Source organism: Corvus moneduloides, chromosome Z (genome assembly GCF_009650955.1).
Source record: "Corvus moneduloides isolate bCorMon1 chromosome Z, bCorMon1.pri, whole genome shotgun sequence".
Classification (NCBI taxonomy): Eukaryota; Metazoa; Chordata; class Aves; order Passeriformes; family Corvidae; genus Corvus; species Corvus moneduloides.
The window spans coordinates 42,430,180-42,453,378 of NC_045511.1; the positions used below are offsets into that span (position 1 = coordinate 42,430,180).

Below are 23,199 nucleotides of genomic sequence, written 5' to 3' on the forward strand. Positions count from 1 at the left end.
GTTATCATGTCAAAAGGCAATTGGAGAGATGCAGTGTGCTGTAGGCAGCAGTGCACTACAGAACTGTTGTAGACCTGTTGTTTGTCCACAACAAACCATCTTTAAAGAGAGAGGCCAGTAATAGATGGGCAGTTGTTCTTACAGCCCAGCAGCATTGCTGGGTGTTTATAATACATAACACTGCTTTCTGTTGCTCTCCATTTTATTATGTGTAAGTACTCACAATATCTCCATTTATGGATGCATGTTCTAGTGACCTATCCTAGAAAAAAAAAACCCTTAAGGAGTAGATTCTTGAAAAGACCCTAATTCCTTTTTTCTTTTTTTTTTGTGTAGCCTGGGTGAACAGCTCTTACAGCTGAGTAATTCCTACCCTGAGGAGCATTCTTGAATTACTTTGCATTAGTCTAGGAAAGTGTGCCTGTTCTCTGCCTGGCTTTTTTGCCCCAGGAGAAGACTGGGAGAACAATGGTTGTCAGTCTTCAAGAGGAGAGCCTGGGCTCACAGTCGCTGCAATTGAAGCTTTCCCATTGTGCTGCTGTTATCAACAGAACATAAAAATAAAATCAGATCATTTGACCATATGATTAACACATTCCTGTTGAACTCCAGGTGACCTTAATCTTCTGGCTCTTTACAGGACTCCTGTGTTTCTTAGGATAAAATTTCTTCCTTAAGTTCTTCTTTTGATGCTGAAATACCCTCTGAATGGTTTGCTTATAGGGCTTTAATGGGATGCATTGGGGCAGACAAGAAAAGATGGATTTGAATGATCGTAAAGACACTTTGGATAACCAAATTTGTAACATCCAGATTAAGTTTAAGCATATAATTGTTAATTTCCTATTGCTTGATGAGGTGCTTCTTGTGTTTTCTTTTGCCCTATCAGTATATTGCAAGATTGCAAAGGAAATCTTTGCAATTACATGAACAAGGAGGAATTCTTTGAATTGTCCAAAATTGTAAGTCTACACCGAGCAAGCTTTGCAACTTCCTTGTGGGATTCAGACAGTTGTTGGTGGATTTAAACTACTTTTTTGTAAGTTAGCAAGAGTTCCCTCTGTAAAGGGAAGCTCATGGTTTGATGGTGGAGAGTCATAATGAAGAGTTTTGAGAACTAAGGGATTCAGGCTTGCATTTTTTTCTCAGCCTCATGTTTTGTAACGCTGGCTTTTCTCAAGAAGAATCATTTGCATGAATTGCATAAATTAAGTCTGGCCTGCCTGCTACAATCCTTAAGGACCAAGGAGGAATACCTATTTCCATTTAATAACTTTTTTCTTCTTGTTGTACGATCAACACGCATCACCTCCCGTGCTGTAACATAAAAACTACTCTAAAACCGCTGCACTTCTCTCCCTCTGCCCGCCCAGCGTGCGACAGCGACCACTGGGGACCCCACTGCAGCAGCCGCTGCCAGTGCAAGAACGGGGCCCTGTGCAACCCCATCACCGGCGCCTGCCACTGCTCCGCGGGCTTCAAGGGCTGGCGCTGTGAGGAGCGCTGCGACCCCGGCTCCTACGGCAACGACTGCCACCAGAAGTGCCAGTGCCAGAACGGAGCCACCTGCGACCACGTCACCGGGGAGTGCAGGTGTCCCCCCGGCTACACCGGCGCCTTGTAAGCAGCGGCTGTGTAATTTTTTGGGGAGGGGGGGGTTACAAGTTTTGAAGAGTTGAGTAAGCGGGTTTGGGCAAACCCATGTTGCAGGGCATGTTCAGATGTGCAGCCAAGAGAAGAAGCCTTGACCCAGACCATTAAAAACGCACGAAAAGGAGCAGCAGGGGGTTCTTCGTGGCTGTCACGAAGGCAGTTTGGCCACAGGTTTGGAAAATGGCATTGGAACATGGAGTTGTTTGGCCTTGGTCATTCCAGAGCTGTGTCAGCAGCAGTGAATGAGTGCCAAACTGAGTATAAAGAAACGGCTTGGGAAGGAGTAATTCCTAGAATGCCAGGTCTGTTTCCTTAGATCTGTTGTGTGGATGCCACACACAACACTCGGTGTGCATCCCTCCGTGTGTCACACTGCTCTCTTCTCCATGCTTTTGGCTGGAAGAACTAATGATGGCAGCAGTAAAAGAGGTGTCTGGGGCCTGTGGTAACGAGTCTCTGTGCTGTCCCCACCCCCTGCACAGCTGTGAGGACCTGTGTCCCCCTGGGAAGCACGGCCCGCAGTGCGAGGAGAGGTGCCCGTGCCAGAATGGAGGAGTCTGTCACCACGTCACCGGGGAGTGCTCCTGCCCGCCGGGATGGATGGTAAAACACACGCTCTGAAATCCGCACAGCCCCCCCCAAAACTTCCATATTTGTACATTTCAACAGGAAAAAAAGGGTAGCAAACGAGGATAGCAAATGCGGTCTGCTTGTAGCCAGGAGTAATGAGAAACATATTTTAGCATAAGGGACTGAAATAAAATACTTGCAAAACCATCTGTTACTGAAAATGCTCCAGTTCTGCACTGCCTTTTTAACTGTGTCAGATTCTGGGAAGCAAAAGACATGAGTTGTGCTGTGACAAGGCAATATCCATTAGATCTTGCCTGGAAGTCATTGATTTCTCCATGTAAGTTGATATTATAGGGAGGTGATGCCATTGTATATATTAATAGTGGGATTTGTGCCCATTTTTGTATGTCCAGTATGCATGGAAAAAAACCCTAAACCTGTAGGTACTGTGTTCATTATTGGTGAGGAGATGGGACATCAGATCTTTGACATTATCTTTAGGCTTCATCCCATTTTATCAGAGGATGGGGAAAGAAGACCTGACCTTGGAGCTGCAAATTGCCTTCCCTTGCTACCAGGCTGCCAACTCTTGAGTTGGCAGATAATGAAGTTGGATGGTGATCAAGGCCCAAATAAATTCTTTAAATACATTTGCTGATTATATTGATCATGAACATTTGATAATATTTTCTGTTTAAATGTTCATTTTGTGTGAAAATTCACATTTACTGATCATTTAATTACCTTGTGATTATATTGTATTGACATAACCTGTGCCAGAGGTCAGTTTTTCGCCAACTAGAGAGCGTGGCTATAAAATACAATCTCTGTTTGTGAGTTTGAGTAGCACACCTGACTACCTAGCTTGGAATATGGCTATTTTTACTTTTTATTCCATTTCACACTAAAAGAGACAAAATTACTGGTCATAGAATACAAATGTTTGCATAAATTCTTGACTCCCTTTATCTGCCTAAACACAGCTACTAAAAAATGAGATAGCACATGAAGCAGTGAGGAAAATTTTATACTAGTAGGTGTGTTAACTAGTACATTACTTTTTAGACCTCTGACTAATTTTCCATTCCAACTAATTATTTAAGCGTAAGTTTTAATTTTAAAGTTTCAGTTCTGTGAAATACTACTTTGTCAGCATAACCTTTTTTTTGCTTTTCCTGTAAGGGAGGTTTAAAGTAGCCAGGTGCAAATGCTGCAGTCTTATATTAGATGAAATACCTGGATGTCTTTTGTCTGATGAAATGCCTGTAAATACCTTTTTCTTGAAATGGCTTCTTAAAAGCCTTAGGTTCTGATGTTTCCTTCACCACCTAGGTGTAATTAGTTCCAAGGATGTAAAAGGCAGTGCAGAAATTCAAAACCCATTGAAAGGAGCAATCATGCTACTTAAGCTTTTAGGACATGCTGCTTTAAGTGAAATTACAAACAGCTTTTTCATTCATCACAACAAAACCCCAACTTACCATAAAATAGAGTAATTGGGGCATTAGAGCAACTGCTGATTCCTACACCTCTATTCACTGGAGGGCATTCCTTTGTGCATTGATATATAGTACTCCTGGTAAATAAATTGGGAAGAGCTTGACATCAGTTAGTCTTAAATGTGTAAGTGTTTTCACAGGTGCTTAGGGAGAGTGTTTTTCATAAGCTTTTATTTCCAGCATGGAAATCCTAGAAGATTATTCCTCCAGTGCTGGAACATGCCCCACGTTTAAAGCTGGAGAAGGGTCTGGCATTTCCAAGATCAGCACTGGGCGAGTAATACGGGATCTCCTTGACCTTCCCTCATTTCTTCCTTGTCCATTCAAGCTGCAGTCCCAACTCTTAACACTAAGTTTTCTCCTCTGCGCTCACAGGGCATGGTCTGTGGTCAGCCTTGTCCTGAGGGTCGTTATGGGAAGAACTGCTCTCAGGAGTGCCAGTGCCACAACGGAGGGACCTGCGACTCAGCGACAGGTCACTGCCACTGCAGCCCGGGCTACACAGGGGAACGGTAAGGAAAACCCATTCCTGCCAGCCTGCTGAGCCTGGGGGGCTCTGCTACAACAGGGAAACTTCAGAAGCTGGTAGAAAGAGCAATGAATGGATCTGTGATACGATTAAAAGTGCTGGTTTTGATGGTGAAATGTTTGCTGTGTCACTCAGCTGATGCTGGGTTCCAAGTTGCAAGTGTCCATGTGGAAGAACACTTCTGTGAAGGAACTGCTGGGTTTCAGTGTTTTCCTGCTGGGCCCTGAGCTCTGGCACTTCTTGTGTGGAGTGTCGTGCAGAGTGGTGCAGGCTGGGCTGTGGTGGAGGCGTGAGGAGGGAGGTTCGTGGGTTTGTGCAGATGTCTGGCACTCATAGCAGCAAGGGAGGCTCGTTCAATCCCTCTTCAAAGGGGGCAGGCTGGAGGGTTGTCTCCTAAAAATACTCCGCTCAAATGAAATGAAGCATTTCATTTTCTGATGACTAAAAGTCAGCTTTGGCAGATTGGAAAGATAGTAGAGTGAGACATCACCTTTGAAGGCAGTGGAAAGCGATGAAAGAACGTTTTCCTGCATGTATTTTAAGCAGCACACAACTCATTTTCTGGTGTCAGCAGCAGCCTAATCACTGGGGTCAGTCCAGAGGATCTCTGCCAGCAGCTGTGGGTATTGTAACCATATGCACTTCCCACACGAGTGTTCACAGGACATGGGGAGTGCTCTGCCAGACATAATGTGGAAAAAGACCTCGTGAAGAAGAGAAATAATTAGTCTAGAGCCATTTGCATGCCAAAGTTATATTTGTGTCTGTGAAGAAACAGTGCAGAAGGTGGTAGATGCATTTAGACAGACATGGACAGGGCTCCAGGGAAATTCAAGGGAGTAACCACACAAGTGTCTACACACTGCTCTACACTGGTGTTTCTAAAAGTAATTAAATTTTTCGTATTGCAATAATTTAAATCTGACTTTCATCTGAAATGCCGTACAGGCTGCCCCATTTTGATCAGATTTTGCAAATCTGAGCCTCCCTCTCTTCCCACAAAAGAGGCTGTATTTTCAATTCTTTCATTTTTCAAGATAATTCCAAGGGCAGGAAGGAGTCAGAGGCAAGATTGTAGACCTGGTCCTTATTTCAAGTCAGAGAACTGTTACCAGCCATGTGTGGGCACTGTCTGAGGGTAGCCCATACACACCACCACCAAAGAGGTGGGTTTTACCAGTTAAAAAAAAATAAAATAAAATTTCAAGGTTAAATTTTTTCTAGTTTGGCTGGGATTCCTGGTTGTCACTTGAGGAAAATTCTTTCACAGCTTTATTTGTATAACTTCTTCAGGAATAATTGATACAGGGTAATTAGCTCTATTATTATGCTACACCTCAGGAGAGAAGAAGATTTAATTGGTGACTTCAGTTAGGACAGAGTTATGAATACCTTGAAACTTCTGGATATCAGTATCAGATTGAGAAAAATACTGCAGAAGCATGAAATGAACATGTATACCCATTTTAATTCTGTCAGAGGTCTCTGCTAATTTCTATTACATTTTGCAGTTCCTTGTATCCTGTGTCTTTGAAATTCTGTGTAGTGAACCACCAGTCATGCATAAAAACAAACTAAACCAAAAAGCCAAATTTATAAGCAAAACAGAAAAAGAACAAAAAAATAAATAAAAAGAAAGAAAACCATTAATAATGTGCTATACTATCAAGTAGTATTTTTGCACAATCTCTAATTGGACTGGCATTCAGAATTTAACAAATCCTTTGTAGAACACAGAAAAGACAAAGCTGGAAACATCAAACTCATAAGACATAGCCAAATGAAATTTCTATCCAGAAAATCATCAGTTAATGAGTTGCAAATTTTAGAAGCAGGATACTGAAATTTTATTTCTTAGTAGTCAAGCTAAAGATACAGACTGATCTTTAGGTTAAACAGTGTCTTCCATGTATAGAAAATTAAGGAAGTTAATTTGGCTAAAGCATCTGTCTTCTCACAGTCCATGAATGAGAGAGGAAAAGCTTGGTGAAGAAGTCTCTTAGGATATATTTTCCTTAAGCAGCAAGAGAAATCATTGTTACTTTCCCATGTGGGTTAAACTCAAGTGTTTACTGATTTCAGTTTTCATCTGTCAGAAAAATCAGATGAAAAGAAGGGGTTTGGGCTCCTGAATGTTTTTCCAAGTTACACAGATTTCCGCTCTATTTAAGTGGCATTTTCAACCAGTAGAAGACATGCCTCATAAACCATATTTCCTTTGAACCTCCAGAAGCTGTCTTTTATAGGAAATAAAGCAATTTTTTGTTTCTTTATTATTTGGGGTTTTTTTCCTGACAGGTGCCAGGATGAATGCCCAGTGGGGACCTACGGGCTGCATTGTGCAGAGACCTGCAAATGTGTGAATGGTGGGAAGTGCTACCACATCAGTGGTGCCTGTCTCTGTGAGCCAGGGTACACCGGTCAGCACTGTGAAACCAGGCTCTGCCCCGAGGGAATTTATGGCCTCAAGTGTGATAAAAAGTGTCCCTGCCACATGCCCAACACCTGGAGGTAGGCTTTACACCCTCTACCCTGTTTTTTTCTTTTCCTCAATAGAGCACAGAAATCCAAATATAACCTGAAAAGGGATGTTTCCTGATTTTTCTAATACTTCCATGCAAGGTGAGGCAGCTAAAGACTTGCAAGTATTTGGTATTCTCTGAACACAACGAGAAAGAAAAGACAAACCCAAAAGAGCGTTTGAATTTTTACTTGCAAGCATATTTGATCATAATATTCACTGCTGTGTTTGGTCTCTGACCCATGAAATAAATACTAAGACAAAGCGTGACTTTTATCTATGTTTGCCACCTGAGTAAATCATGGTCATAAAGTCATAAAGTCAGTACACATGGTCTCTCACATGTTCTGATTTACTGTAGATGAGAAGCGACTGAATTGAAATCAATGGATGTGTAAAGTTTTCTGAGTTGGGTGTGAGAAGCTTGGGCATTTCTCTCTTTCAGTCTCTCTCTGTATATAAGAATTGCTGTAGGTGACTATTTTAGTACAAAATTTTAGAAGCCCACCTATTGTGAGTCTGGGTTTGAAACGTACATTTTTTGTCATTTAAGTGCTTTTTCTAGTGAGCAGGTAAAATCCAATCCCTGGAAATCAAATGAAAACAGTTTTCCCATTAGCTTAGCTTTTACACATCTCTCCTTATTCAGGCAGTAATGAGCCCTATTTTTTTAGTTTTTTTGGATTTTGCCAGCATTTGAGCATATTGTTGTGAAAATAATAAAAGCTAGTTATTTGGAGACAAAGTTTCAGCTGTGAGGGAGGGATGTCAGATGTCAGTTGAGGCGAGACAGCGTATTTATAGAACAATAGTGGACAGCTTTCTCTTGTTACAAAACAATTCTTCTGATTACATACTGTGGTCATTGTGCATTCACTTACACTTAATTGCATTACTAATAACAGTACCTTGGAGAAGGTTTGTGAGCACAATCTAAATTTTTGCTGTTGAAAGTAGCTGTGAGGGGGATTTACAGGAACTACTGGGTGTCACATGGAATGCTGCTGTACATTAATAAAAGATGCACTTTTCCTCATAGGTAAAATAAAAGCTTTTAGTCAGAATTTAGCAGTGATGTTAAATCCAGGGATGTGCATGGAAATAGCTTCTCTGTTAATTCTCTGTGAAAAATTATTTTGTGGGTTGTCAAGAGTTGTCAACTCATCTTTTGTTGACAAACTGTGACAATGAACTGAATTCTTTTCCCTTTCCAGGTATACACTTTTACAGTTGTGTACTTGTGCTTCTGCTCATCCCATTTGCCTGAAATACCTCGAAAAAAATACAGAGTTGCTTGGATGTAAAATCGAGCAATTTATTATATGGGCAGTGTGTTCAGGAATAAATGGCAACGTAATGCTGGGCCCTCCAGCTCTCAAATTAGGCTAGCAGACCAAGTACTGTTGTGTTATGAATTATACTTAGCTACTTCCCTGAAAATCTGTCTGCAGACTGTTGGCAGCAGCCTGGTTTGACAGGAATGTGTTGCACTGTATACCATTTCTAATATTACAGGGATTACTTCTGATTCATGTTCCACACAGCTGTTCCTTCATTTATACCACTGGAAGAGATGGCTCGTGGTCAAATCAGATCACAAATGTTCACGAGTAAACAACAGCATATGGCTGGTCTTTTTTTGGACATTTCCCCCCTTGTATAGACAAATCCAAAGGCACTCAAGAGCCCTGAAGGTGGAGGAGCATATTTACCAGAGCATCACGATGTGTGAGAAAAACAAGTATTTTCATTGCTTCACAATTGTGTTTTACATATATGTAAGCTCCCTTCACCCTGGGTGAGGAAGTGACCGAGAGCAGCAAACAGCAGGAATCGGGGGGGGATCTGGGTAATGATGCAGAAGACAGAACTCCCTGTGGGCACTTGAGGCTTTCGAGAATCTTCTTAGAAGCCAGTTGTGTCTGGTTGTCCTCGTCTCTTGATGCCAGTGAGCCATGAGACAGCTCTTCAGTCATGTCAGGGAATACCCTCAACCCTCTCTTGCCTACCACAAGCCCAGCTTGGCCTGGCTGATCCTGAGAGGATCTTCATGGCACTAATCCATTCAGCAGCAAAGTAATCCCAGGGCACGAAAAAAAAGGGGTGGAATTCCTTCTGCAAATAAACTTTGTGTGTCTGAAGGTCTGGGGTTCTGTTTTGGGGGCCCTCGATACCATAAAAGCTTTTTTCATCTGGGTGTGATCACCGGTTTAGATATCCTCAAAGAGGAGCTATTGGTAGGCTTAGAGCTCTAGGCTATTAGAGCTCTAGGTTATTAGTATTAATCAATACAGAAGTGAACTAAAGGTTAATTTAGAAAAAAAAAAAGCTCCAAAAAATATTGCTCTAAAATAAGTGCTCCTAAGTTCCAGAATACAGCTGTGTTTTCAGTCATTTTCTTCACATACTTCTTCACATATATAGCTGAAAAATGCACGTTCTTTTTTCTTTATTACTGTTTTATGATTGAAAAATTCACATCAGAACAGCTCTGACAATAATTCATTATTTGCATTTGGAGTGGGCTAAGCTGTAGGGGTTTTGCTGCTGCTGTTGGTTGATGGCAGCTCCTGGAAATGAAAGGCAAGCCCTTCCTTGCTCTTGGTTGTACCAGCAGTCTTTATTAAATGCTTGGTAGAGCATAAAAACAGCTATACTTGAGAGATTTTAATCTGTTTGAGGGGCCCAGAGGACAGCAACAGGTAACAACCCTCTTGTACCAACCCTCTTGGTCCAGTGCAGCCTGCAATTAAGATTTATTCCTGACATGAGCACTAGTGGGGGTTTTTCTTGTCTCATGCCCTTTCTGAGGTGTGTATGTAGGATTTATTGCAGTATTATTGGTGTAATACATGTTTGGTTTGTGTAGTTTGGCTCTGTTTTTAAAGATTAGGGCATTTTAATTTTGCATTTTTCTAATGGGCCTGTACGTACAGGTGCAAGAGCTTTTCACGGAAATTTTATATTTATTGATGTTTATATTTACTTTTTTAGGGTGCTGCACCCTTTGGTTGGATATTTTAAAAGCAAAACACATACATGAAGCATATAAAAATCATTAATTTCATCTAAGTCCTTCAAATATATAATATGAACTGTCCACAAGTATTTTTTTTTGTCTCTATACAGAGTAGGGTTGCATTTCTAGCTAGTGTGAACAGACAACCAGGAGTAAAAGAGAATATACTGCCAGTATCTCTCAGCATCTCTTTATTTCCCTACCTTAATATTTAAGCATTATTGCCAATTAAGATAACTGCATGAGAACCCATCAAAAGCCTTCAGAAGTGCTTTGGCTTCCTACATCTAATTACAGATCACGGAATACTAATTTTGGTGCCAATCAATACGTGTGCAAGGATGCTTCAGTGACACTCACTGGGGGGCACAGAATATCAATGCCTCTGCCTCACATCCAGTGCTTCCTCATGCGTGTGGGCTCCCCCTCTCCTGGAAGGGAAAAAAATACTCCCAACAACAAACCACACTTCCAATCAGCAGTTTATAGGGTTCCAGGATTTATGTCTTAAAGTGCCAGTGCTACTGAATATCTGTTATGAATATATTCTGATTCTTATCCTAACAGCTATTTGGTTGTGGATTTTTTTTTTTTTTCATTTTCCCTGTATTCTTCCTCTCATGGGAAGTTGGGGTCCCACAGGAGTTTAGGATAAGGGACAAACCAGATTATCTTGCTGCATCTTGTGTCTTCATAATTTAGCATGTGTTTTATATGAGAATAGTTCCATTTCATCTTGTTTCATGGCAGGTGTGCTCATAACTGAACAAATAACCAGGGCTGTTCGGTATGAACACCATGAGTTTTGAACCATTTCATGAAAAGGCTTTTCCTCTCACTTTGTCAATACTGTCAAAGGTATTTTAATATCTTGAAGACCCACGAATTTTTATGGTGGCATAGTGCATGCATTAAATATGCAGAAAGCAGAGTATATAGTGACATTCCAACTTTCACAATTCCTGCTTTCCCTGATCAGCAATGGTTGTGTTCAGCAGTTTTAAGCTCTTGCTTTGGCAAGAGCAGCCCTCAAGTCCAAGAGCAGTTGCAACTAATGTTGTGTTCCCATGTTATGCTGCAACTCTTTCAAAGATTGCTGTTATTAATGTTACAGCACCTAAAAGTGCAGGAGGTATTTTTTCAAACTTTCGAATGGTCAGAAGAATACTGTTTCCAATATATCCCCACACACAGAGTCAGCAAGTCTTGCAAAACCAGGCTCTTGTCATGGGTCATTTAATTTGTCTGGAGGAAGGCTTTTTTTTTTCTTTTTTATTTCCAGCACTCTTAAAGGAGCTTCACTTCAGTCAGTGGCAGGCAAATATCTCCAAACAGTCTTCCCATTGTAAATATATTGGATTTGGATATTAAGGCTTTCCTTTGGTGAGAATTAAGCAAATGCTTTGTCTGCCAGAGTGCTACAGAGCACCCCATTGTGTCCCCTCTCCCAGACTATATATCTTTGCACAGCTGATGATGTCCATTTGTTATGAGGCAGCAGCTGCCTGCGTGGCCCTTCAATGAAACTGCTGTTCCAGGTAGAGGCAGCTGCTCTGCCACCAGGTATGGCCAGCAGAGAGGGGAGATGCTCCCCGGAAAGGTCACTGCTCTCATGGTATAGCTGGCTTCTGCCCAGTGCTAATGATTTTGTACCATTCCCTGAAAGATTCCAGTTGTCCTCTTTCAAACTAATTTAAAGAGAAGAGCGTCCTTGCTTTGCTGCTGGGGTGCTCTGTTGTTTTCTTGTGTTGGATGCCATGCTATTTTTCTTGATCATGTTTCTCAGACAATATGCTGCTGAGCTTCTGCAGTGTTACGAAAATGTTCCTGTTAGAGTGGAAGTGTAAAAACAAATTTTGGGGGAATGTAATGACTTCATCCTCTTAATATTTGTAACCATGGATATCTATATTATGATAAAAACTGTGTTTCAGCAAGGTTTCTTTTCAAATAGATGCAGAAAAATGATATCTCTTCATTTCTTTCCATGTCCTCCAAAAATGCCTGTATGTTGTATAATGTTACATTTCCTGTCTTAATTGGCATGTATTTTTATATAAATACACCAAATTGCCTTTTGAGAAATAAAATCATCTCATGCAAGGCCCTTCACACAACCCACCTGCAACAGCATTTTGTTGTCTCATGGAAAGAAAATAATATTTGTGCCATGTTTAGTCCTGAATTACTGACTTAACCTTTCATCCCCCACCCCGGCAGCTGTCACCCCATGTCTGGGGAATGCTCCTGCAAGCCAGGCTGGTCTGGGCTCTACTGCAACGAGACGTGTTCCCCAGGGTTCTACGGGGAGCAGTGTCAGCAGATCTGCAGCTGCCAGAACGGGGCTGACTGCGACAGCGTCACTGGGAAGTGCACCTGTGCCCCTGGATTTAAGGTAAAGAGGTCTCACAGTTTCACAGTTTCACAGCCCCACTGTGCCCAGTCATGCAACAAATTCTTCAAGGTGCCACCTCGTCCTTTCTCCACCATGCCAGGGTGTTTGGGTGTCACTGCTTGTGCTGTAAGACCCTGAAAAGGCAACATTTCTGATGGGTTCTCAGTGCTGAAATGAAGGCATTTTTACAAAGAGAAGTCAGTTGCTTTGTAAGATGTTGATAAGAAGGAGGGTGTGCTGTTGAGATGTAAGTAAAGGGAGTAATGATGGGTTTCAGTCATCAACTCCTCATGCTCCATCCACAGAAACTCGCCAGAAGCACTTCTTTTTATAGTTCAGGACAGATTATTCTGCAACTTTTACACACATTTGCTGTTACATGTGCTTTGGATGCTAATCCAACATTTTACAGTATGACTGTTCTTGTACTAGTAATAACTGAAAACCTCAGCCAAATTAGTTCTCAAAAATATTTTACATACCCACATTATTTTCCATTACACTGCTTTCTTACTGTGTTTTAGTTTCATAAAGAGCTGCTTTATTACTGTCCATTGAGCTAACCAGGACCTGAGCTCTCACAGCATTATAATACTTACTTAAAAAGGTTTCAGAATGTTTAAAAAGCAGGAAGGTGTCCCTCTCCCCTAAATTTGAGAGAACTTAGTGACAGCCTGGGACATGCATGGGCTCTATGTTTTCTGGCTTTTGCATCACTTGAGTCAGTTGTATTGTCTGAGCCTCCTCAGATGGTTTTTATGCTCTGTTTTTTTTATAATTCAGGGTGCTTCTTGTGGTACCCCTTGTCTCCCTGGAACATACGGAGTGAACTGTTCCTCCGTGTGCAGCTGCAAAAACGGGGCCACCTGCTCACCTGTGGATGGTTCTTGTGCCTGCAAAGCAGGTAAGTGTCTCCTCAGATTCATTTTATTTCTCTGTAACTGTAAAATGAAACTGGTTTTTTGAAGTAGAGAAGAGGAAACTTAATGAGAAGCAGCCACTTTATGATTCTGCTGCTCTGGGAGGCAAAAACAAGGAGAACATGTTCTCAGTGAAGCACTCTGCTCTGCCAGGAGGTGTGTGGAGTGTACCCTTTATCTGATGTCAGCATTCCTAATCAAAACCATATAGAACCCCAGAATGGTTTTGTTGGAAATTACATAACTTGCCTAATTTTTTTTTAAATTGTTGGTTTTCACTAACTTTTAATTAATTGTTTTTCATTATTCATAACCAGTATGTTAACTATAAGCAGTGTGTTGGTCTTGAAATACTTTTAGCCAGAATTCAGCAGTTTGTCATGAGCAGCTATTGTGGGAATGCAGCTTGGGGAAAGTTACTGAAACTTCAAGTTTTCCTTAGCTCACTTTGACATGCTTCAATGAACAAAGTGTGGGGGAGAGGAGAGAGAGAGAGAGAGATGTGTTCAAACTGAACACAAGAAGTGCAGAATTTATGGGCTACAAAGACATTTTGCAGAAACCAGAAGATGAAGAAGACAACAAGATAACAAAGATTCCACATATGTGTGTTGGAAAGCCACTACCTGGGGAAAAGATAACAAAAAGACTAAAAAATACAGACTAATTAGCCTGAGAAGTGAGAAATCAATTATCAGTGGAGGATAGAATTCTAATTAATGAAAGAGAATTACGTGATTTAGAACCAATGAATAATAATTTCTTTGTTTGCTGAAAAATTATAAATATGTGAAAAAGTTGTATGTCTGCATCTGTGTGGAGGCCAGAATTTTGCCAGCAATACACACAGACCCTAGCCAGGAAAGGAATAAAGTAATGCCTGACTTGCTGACACTAAAAAGACAGTGTTAAAGGAGTTTATTTATGCCAAGGATTTTGGAGGATTTGGTAACAGTTTGGGTTGGAAGAGACCTTAAATCCCATCCAGTGCCACCCTCTGCTATGGGCAGGGACACCTTCCACTGTCCCAGGCTGCTCCAAGCCCTGTCCAGCCTGGCCTTGGGCACTGCCAGGGATGCAGGGGCAGCTCCAGCTGCTCTGGGCACCCTGTGCCAGGGCCTGCCCACCCTGCCAGGGAACAATTCCTTCCCAATATCCCATCTAAATATCTCCTCTTTTAGTCTTAAACTATTCCCCCTGGTCCCATCACTGCTTCCCCTTGTAAAAAAGTCTCTCTCCAGCTATCTTAGGCCCTCTGATCCCCTTTGTGGATCCTCCTCTGGACTCATTTCAACAGATCCACACAATTTTCTGACAAAACCTTGCCTAACCTCGTTCCCAGTGTCCCTCAGCTGTGGTGCTGGGATTGCTGAGAAGGGAGGGAGAGGCTGCAGAATGCTCCCAAGCAAATCCCATGACCAGTCTACCTTGTAAACCCTTCCTGTCTAAAAAATGTTTTTTGTCAAAGCATGTGAACTGAGGAGAAGTGTTAGAGTTTCCTAGACAAAGTGCCACTAAATTTTTCAGGGACTGACAACTATTTAAATGAGTTGTGCAGCAAATGTGGAACTTCTACTCTTTCCAGAGACAGTGGAGCTAATTAAGGTAGATACCGCAAATTAGCCAGATTGTGAGGAGAAAAATATTCCTTGAGCAATACAGAATCCTATTTTCCTGTGCACTGTGCAGTTTTAGTCATACTACAGTGAAAAAGGACAGCAAGAAATAAAATTAAACCTAGGTACTTGTCATGTAAACAAATGAAAATTATAAATCCTGGGAAGACAGTTGAGGGAAAGTGTCTCTATTTCCTGGCCAGTGTGGTACCACATTTTTTTCCTGGAATGACCCCTAAATTTGAAGTTATCAATGAAGCACGAGGCAGACGGATTTCTGTGCATGTGTTTTGCATAGCCTATTGATCAGGCTCAGTGCAGAATTATTTTTCCCTCCACTTACTGTAAACAAGGTACAAAATTAGAAAGTTGGCCTGTGTCACTGGTGGTGGTAACATATGACTGACTGCCTCACACTGTTCCTCTTGGATCCGATGGATGATCACATTTTAAAAAATCTATTCACATCCCAGTCTATCCAGTCTGCAAACCATTGCTGTCAGGCATCATCAGTGGTGAATGCTGCATTTTAGAGCCATTTTCCATTACATTTCTTTTTGTATTTGGAGAGAAGTGCAGAAATCATCTAAAAGCTCTTCGGTGTTTCCTTGGAGAATCCAATTTACTCAATACTTCTATGGTTGTTTTTTTTGTTCTTTTTAGATAGCTGTTAAAACCATATTACAGGACTGTCTGTATTAAATGCTGGTGGAACAATTACGAAAGCAGCAGCTTGAGCCTAGGGATAATACTCCTAATTATTTTCAGTCTACACCTCAATACTCTCAGTGTAGTTAAGTGCTTCTCAGTGAAAAATCAAGGTGTCTCTATTTCCATTTCAGATCTTCCATCAGTCTCTTTTGGATGTTGGCACCCATCTGCAGATGTGTGCTGTGCACAGATGTTACAAGGTGCCCTTGAACACCTTTGTTTCAACCTGGACAAGCCCTCAGCTGAAGCTGTTGATAAATCCTGTAGTGAATGTTACCCCAGTATTGCCCATCTTGGAGACATGCCCCAAGGCAGGCAGAAGGAAGCATCCTCTGAGAGAAATGGGGGAATTTCTGATTAATTTCTGACTTTAATCCCTTTTTTTTTTGGCAGGTTGGCATGGTGTGGATTGCTCCATAAATTGCCCCAGTGGCACGTGGGGACTGGGCTGTAACCTGACCTGCCAATGCCTCAATGGAGGGGCTTGTAATGCTCTGGATGGGACCTGTACCTGTGCCCCGGGATGGAGGGGAGAGAAATGTGAACTCCCTTGCCAGGTAGTTCAAGAATTCCACCGAATTTTGAATTTTTGTAGGAGAATATTGGGCAGGGAGGGGTGTCTGTCATTCTTTGTCTTCATGGGAATGTGTCCCTTTGGAGCACACATGATGGGGTGCAGGGTCAGGGACAGGCACTAACAATTCTTCTAACAATTCTTCATCAAATGCTATCAAACTCCTACTGTTCAGATACTTTTAAGTTGTGAGAGAAAAATACAAAAAATACGCCCCAAATCAAATAATGCCATTTTAATTACCTTTTTCTAATGTCTGTGTTACAGTATGAATAAAGAACTTTCATTCTTTCTCAGTCAAAAGTGAGAACCTACTCTTAACCACCCATTTCCGTGTGAAGTCTTTGCTTTTCTACTGGGGCTTTGACTTCTACTCTCTCCCAGACTTTGGAAAATCAGAAATCATTGTGAAGACAACGGCAAGCTCTTTATCAGTTCTGTTCCACCTTGTAATCTGTAGCTTCAGGGAAATAAAATACATAAATTCAAATACGTAATTTCAAAAGTTCTTAAATTGTAAAATTCCAAGTGCATTTGTTTCATCGTGTAACTGTTCAGTTTCAATTCTATTTCATACACGAAAAAAAAGATAAATATTTTATAAAAAATTGATTTTTTCCAGGGTCCGTTGTTTTCAGTGATGGGCTTCAATTTTTTGGGAAATTTTTAACAAAATTAATCAGTAAAATAAACTGCTCTCTGGTCTTCTTTTCCCTTCCCCTGTCATTTGTTAACTTCTGCAATATATTTGCAGAGCAGGTTGTTGGTTTGATACAACTGCAAAGGAATTACCTGAAGTGGGCACACACCCTGTAAATTCCCCTCTCATATCACATTTTAAGCCTCTTTCAGTTTGGACAAGCTCTGCTGAGCAATAACGTGATGGGAGTAGCTGAACTATAGCAGAAAACTGTAAATCACCGTTTTGAATGAAAATTTGTTCTGCTGAACTGCACTCAGAACACTCAGGAGTGATTTTTGGGGCTTTATTTTTGGTTTTAAGACAAAACACTTCGGTAGAGAGTAAAGTGGCAAAGAACGTTGAATATATTCTGGAAAGCTGATGGCAGTTCCACCTGTGCAGTATTTCCAACAACACATCTCCATCAAAAGACTGATTTTTCTGTTTCCATAAGCAGCTTTGTTTATCCCTTAGTGCCCGAATCTGAAGGATGATGAGACCTCCCAAGCTCCATTAGCTCTTCCAAAACTGACATTTAAAAAAGACATGTATTGTTTCAGAGCAGTTGCATCACTATCCCAAACTTAGTAAAATAATGCTGAATTATTATACAGTAACATAATTTCTGTATCAGATAATTCATCATGCCCATGCTCATTGTCTTCCTCTCATTCTCTCCATGTGCATCAATGTCCACAAGCATTTACCTATTTCAAATGCAAATTCTGCTTCAATTTCCAGAGCAGGGGAACAAACAGAAAACTAATTCAAATATGTCCAGTTGTCTGAAATGTTTTCTTGTCTGAGCAGAGACTTTATTTAAATCAACGTATTTCAATTTGTTTCAGTAACTTCAGAACATTATTATCACTGCTCAGATTGTTGTTCAAGATTTGAAGTACAGTTTGGACTTCAGTCCAAGTACAGAGCAGCCTAAAAATACTGCCTTTCAGCAGCATATTTGAGGATTTCCTTTCATTCCAAATCTGATTATATGCAAAGGAAATGCTTAATCTTTTCTTTTTCTGTATGTAAAAGTGCATTGTTGATAGGAGCAAAAGGCCCCTTACACTGAAGTAATGTAAGATTTTGTTCTACTTTAGACTTGAAAGACTGGCAGTTGAATAGCTAAATCCTGTGGCACTTGGTTGGAATATATGCATGAACATCAAAGAACAGCAGATTAATTTTCATATAGGTTTTATTCAGATTTTTAATGCGACTGACACCAATTTTTAGGCTTGAATGTAAATGATTGGGGTTTAAACCTGACATGTTTTTTTCCTGTTTTTCCTTTGCTGTGGGTAACCCTGAAGTATTACTGTAAATTATACTGGCTTTTTTCCCATGCCTTTTTTTTTTTTTTAATTTGGTTTTGATACTTTTTATTCAAGTTGATGGTTGTACTTTGCCTTGTTTGGAGACTGCAGTTATAAAGAATCTGCTCTTCTCAGTTTCTTAGGTTGATTTTTTTGTGAAATTATCCACAAATCTGTGTGCCAGCTTCTGTGGAAGAAGCAGGAAAAGCATCCATGCTTTGCACAGCTGAATACACCAACAGAAGTGTTTCAGCTTGTAACTTCAATCTCTCTTGTTGGTTCAAAAAATATTGCATAGGTAAAAATAAAAGTTTTGTTCTGTACAGTGCTCCACAGACAAAGATTATCTCCTGATGGAGCATAGAGCATACACTGTAGTGCAGAGAGAAATGTTTTTAATCAAAAGAGAAATGTTTCTAATCAAAAGAAAGTGATAGTTTGCATTATTTATGCAGTGAACCTCACACTGAAGATATCTTGTAATTTAATGGTTTTCACTCGTTTCCTTAAAAATTATGCCTCTGTGTGGTACCCTTTTTGACCCATAAGCAGAGATCTCAGGGTTTGATGCAGAAAGGAGAGTTAATTGCTTTAGTCTGGGATTTTTCAAGAGAGTATAATCCATTCTTTATCTTCCCCTCTTTAATGAAAGAACGAAAGCGTGGGATGCTGACATGTTCCAAATGCCCAAAGTATTTTACATTAAGATCAGCCTAAAGATTCAGGAGAGATCTGTGGTTGCATTTTGAGGCAGGGCTGACCATAACTTGCTCTCCTCTAACTCCCAGCTGTCATCATCTCTTGTTTTTTGTTGCCACAGGATGGTACCTACGGCATGGACTGTGCCGAGCGCTGTGACTGCAGCCACGCTGATGGGTGCCACCCCACCACGGGCTACTGCCGCTGCCTCCCGGGATGGTCAGGTACAGGAGACATCCTTGGGAAGCACAAACAGAATTTCCCACCTAGTGGCACTTGGTTTTGTGGGTAAAGGAAGAGTTTGTGAGGCTGGGAAGGGAAAATGGGCTGGTTCTGTGGCAGCCGTGTCCCTCCTGTGACTCACGGGTGGGGAAGCTTGGTCCAGTGTGGGATCTGCAGAAGACTGGGAAACTTTAAAGCTTGGGCACCTCCACAACATAATTCCTTACAAAAGTGGTGATCAACTGTAAATATCCAAGGTTGTTCTGGCAGCTTTGGAGTAAAGCATGACATCCAGGAACTCAGGAGGCTTTGTTCAGGCAGCCACAAAGAGGATGAACCTTGCAGAAACTGTGCTGCCGTTTCAGAGTCTCAGCCTTTTTAAAGTTTCTCTGCACATATTTTGTCCTGTATGAAAACTTCCTCAATTCTTTTTTTTTCTTTTTACATTGTGATTTGAAGAACTATATCTGTCTAATCATTCACCAAAATTTGTGTTTGGCACTGTTGTTGCACCTTCTTGTTGGTGGAGAGCAAGATTTTTTGAGAACATGATGAAGCCATACAGAAGGGCAGCCATCATGAAATATTCCCTGTATCTCTAGGAGGGAGTTTTAGTTCGTGCAAGGACTTCTAAGCTTTAAAGTTGGAAGAGCTCTTTGATCTTCAGTAAAGTTTAATCGACACTGTAAGTTTGTCCTTCTTGGAGTGTTCCAGACTTGCTGCCTCACTGTGATGCTGCAGTGTTGCAAGGGTCTCACATCACCTGTCTGTGTGGGCTCGTTCGATTTAATAACGAGGAGTCAGCATGAAAAACAAACCTTAAATGAGCAAAGCATGTTTGTGCTCTGAAAAGCAGTGATTTGGGTTTTATTTGTGATTTCAGATATATTCCACTCTTCTCTAAACAAATGTTTTTCCTAATTGACCTGTAGGTTCATGATAGAATTGTTTTCTTTTTTCTACGGTGCTTTTAGACAAAGTAGGTGGAGGTGAGCTTATGATTTCCTCACAGATAGATACAGTCTTAGTATTGTTTTCTTCCCAAGCCTTTATTTTTGTAAGCTCTTTCTTCCTGGCTCTGTGGATGGATTGCAAGCATCTTGTTTGAAGTACATAATACTCTGTGTCTACAATTCAGTTTGATTAGTTGTAGCTGATTACAGCTTACCTGCTGTTTTTTCTACTTTCTGTTCAGATGAACATGACTTTTGTGATTATTGGGGGTAGGAAGTGGAAATCTCTGGGGGATACAGATACACAGGCAGGAAGAGCTCCTGCTTTGCTTGGGGAGACCAAACCTACCTATTATTTACTCACTTTTTCTGTATATTAGCTCTTTGAGATGGCCTGTCTCACCATTCCCTCTCAGTGTGAGTGAGAGAGGCTTCCAGAGCCAGCACTCACCTAACCAAGACAGGATTTTTTTGGTTCAATTCTCTTCCCACAAGCTGCAGTGTGACTTGCCATCAGCCACTCAAGTGCCTCAGGAGTGCAAAAAATAGTAGTAGTTATTTGGGTGAATTATGAAAAAATATCATTAGCCTTATGCCATCTATTTGCTGTCTTTCCTGACACTACTTTGTGTTAATTTTGTTATGATATTAATGTCCTTACTTTCAGGTAGTTTCAAGTAATTGTGTGTGTGTTTGGACACATTTCCACAAACTTATATTTGAATCTGCCCAAAATGTTATCTCATAAATTGCTAAATGTATTAATCAAAGAATACCCACCATAAAAACGTGAACAGTTGCTGATCCTGGGCAGCCACAGTGCAGGTAGGTAGAGCTGTTCACAAGTCCCAAATGCATAGCTTGAAGTACATCCTGTGAGTCTTCTAAAATTCAGACAGATAGTCAGGATCAAAGGTGTGTTAATCAATGGATCCAGGTTAAAACACACAGTATTGAGAGGCCAGATTAAGAATCTAGCAGCTTTTTATATATAGAACTTACCTGGCCAGCATAATGTAATTAACCCAGGATGTGACTGACAGAGGCTTCAAGTGCAACACAAACCTTGACTGTGCTTGGATTCAGGTATAGGAAAGGATAATATAGTAATAATACACATAATACAATATATAATATATATAATATACATAATATATATAATATATATTATATATGTAATATATATTAATATAACATAATAAAGACATAATAATTCTGTCTAGTGAAATCTTACTTTGCCTTCATACTTAGAAAGCAAAAAGACTTCACAAGAAAGAGACTTAAGGCCTAAATATTGATAAAATGGAGCCCCCATCCCTGGATGATGTCATCAGAACAGCATGTGTGTGACAGACTAGTTTTGACATGTTGGTGATGTCTAGACACACTTTACAACATCCACAGCATAGCTCATTTCATACTCAGTGTCTGGAAAAATCCTCCTCCCACACTTCGCATGTCAGAGCAATACCCACGAGGAATTCGGGCTTTGTGCAGATGCTTATATTTGGAATGATTAAAAAAAGGAGGGAATACTTCAGGAAAGGGCTCTCAAATAGCTGTGCTGTAATGCTGCATTGCAGGAATAGCAGAAGATTGTAGGATTAAGGAGGGAGGTTGTGCATAGATTTGTGTGGAGAAGCAGATGGAGGATGTGTGGTGAACACAGGAGCTTCTAAAGTGAAAGAAATTACGTAAGAGTGGCTTAGACTGGGGTTTTTTTGGATGGTTTTTTTGGTTGGATTTGTGAAAGTAACCATCAGACATACTAGTTTTGGGTGGGTAGTGTTACCTACCTAGTTAAAAAAAGAGAAGGAAAAACAGATTTTGGATTAGTCTAATGCTTATCTAACCCAAATGAAGGATTTAGTTGTTTAAAACCACTGGGAAGGTAGTGTTAAAAAATAAATACATTTGAGGAAGCTTAAAAATGTGAACTTGGGAGTATTTTTTCTTTTTAAGATGATGCCAAGGTGAACTTCCCAAAATGTTTTGATGGCATCAAAATTACGCAGAGTTTCCAAAACCATATTTTAAATGCAGCATTTTCCTCAGCCCTGCAAACAGAACAGTTATCTACACTTCCCCCAGGGAATTTCGTCAGAGGGAGTAGTTTATGTAACTTTTCAGAAGCAAATGAAGGAGTGACAGGGTTGTCCCATAAGGCTGGGGAGCAGGAAACGCTGCATAGGAGGGTGGGTCAGTGACCTCAGGGTGTGACGGAGCTCTGAGCTGCTGATGTGGGCATGAGCGCTTGGCCTCAGCCTGCAGACAGAGCTGCAGCTCCCCATTGGTTCAACAATCAGATGCTGGAAGGTTTAGTCTTTTTAAGTAGTGTTTAGTTTGTTATAGAGTGCGCCCAGTGTATTCTCTTTTCCTTCTTAGGTTCTGCTTAGGAACAAAAGCTCAGTTTTTGACTGTTGTGTTAAAAACCTTGAGAAATAATTAAACTTGGCTTTCATTAGAGCTCTGTTTTTATTTAGGGTTGCTGGTTTTCATTTGGGTTCTGTTTTATTGTAAACAAAAGTGACTTAATTTATAGGACCCCTGTTAGAAACCCCACCCTCTTTTGTAGCTTACATCATGTTTTCCCTCTGCAGCAGCTTAATTCTGCTTAGGGAAGCAAGAGTTAAGGGTGATGTTTTTTTCCTGGCAGTCTGACCATTCCGTCACGTTCCAGGAGCCACATGACAGGATGGCACAAATGAGAAACATCCGCCCACACAGAGGATGATGTCTGCCCCAAGCTCTCATCCCTTGACATTTTCACTGTATCTTATAAATAACTTCTTTTTCATTTGGAGGGAAAATTCATTTCTCAATAGCTAGAAAGTGGAGAAGAGTGAGAACTATTAAAATAGAAAGCAGAAGAAACACACAGAAAATATACTGTCCCAATGGGTAATGATAGTTCTCCTATTAAATTATACCAAAACTTCAGGTCAACTTCCATTAAAAAGGTACATCTAACACTTTTCTCAACAAGCAAACAGCAAGCACCACGACAGTTTCATCCCTTAATCTTCTCTGTTCTGCAAGCAGCTGTCAAAATAAATTCTTCCCAAATTGCCTGCAAGATTAGAGAATTCCTATTCTTGCAAACTGAGGTTTCGCATTAAAGCATTAATCAATTAATTAAAGTAATATGATTAATTAATTAAAATGGCACCATTTTTTTTCCTCCAGACAGTTTGTTTATTAGTGTAATTGCAGTGATGTGGGTGTTCCTAATCACACCTCTCTGCTCTGCTTTCACTGGTGCAGCTCTGCCCTACCTTTGCATTTGCAAGGAGATGTCATGTCAGGGTGGTGTG

General features: G+C 40.7%; 1 protein-coding gene across 2 annotated transcripts in view; it reads left to right on the forward strand.

The window, feature by feature from the left end:
* The window catches only part of MEGF10 (multiple EGF like domains 10), an 85,870-nt gene that overhangs the window by 38,289 nt on the left and 24,382 nt on the right, over window positions 1–23,199 (forward strand). For both annotated transcript variants that reach the window (XM_032096503.1, XM_032096504.1), the window contains 8 exons: window positions 1,374–1,620; window positions 2,136–2,256; window positions 4,101–4,237; window positions 6,553–6,765; window positions 12,015–12,189; window positions 12,973–13,093; window positions 15,830–15,993; window positions 18,832–18,934. In XM_032096503.1, the coding sequence (XP_031952394.1) occupies window positions 1,374–1,620; window positions 2,136–2,256; window positions 4,101–4,237; window positions 6,553–6,765; window positions 12,015–12,189; window positions 12,973–13,093; window positions 15,830–15,993; window positions 18,832–18,934 (1,281 nt within the window). The remainder of the gene's footprint in view (window positions 1–1,373; window positions 1,621–2,135; window positions 2,257–4,100; window positions 4,238–6,552; window positions 6,766–12,014; window positions 12,190–12,972; window positions 13,094–15,829; window positions 15,994–18,831; window positions 18,935–23,199) is intronic.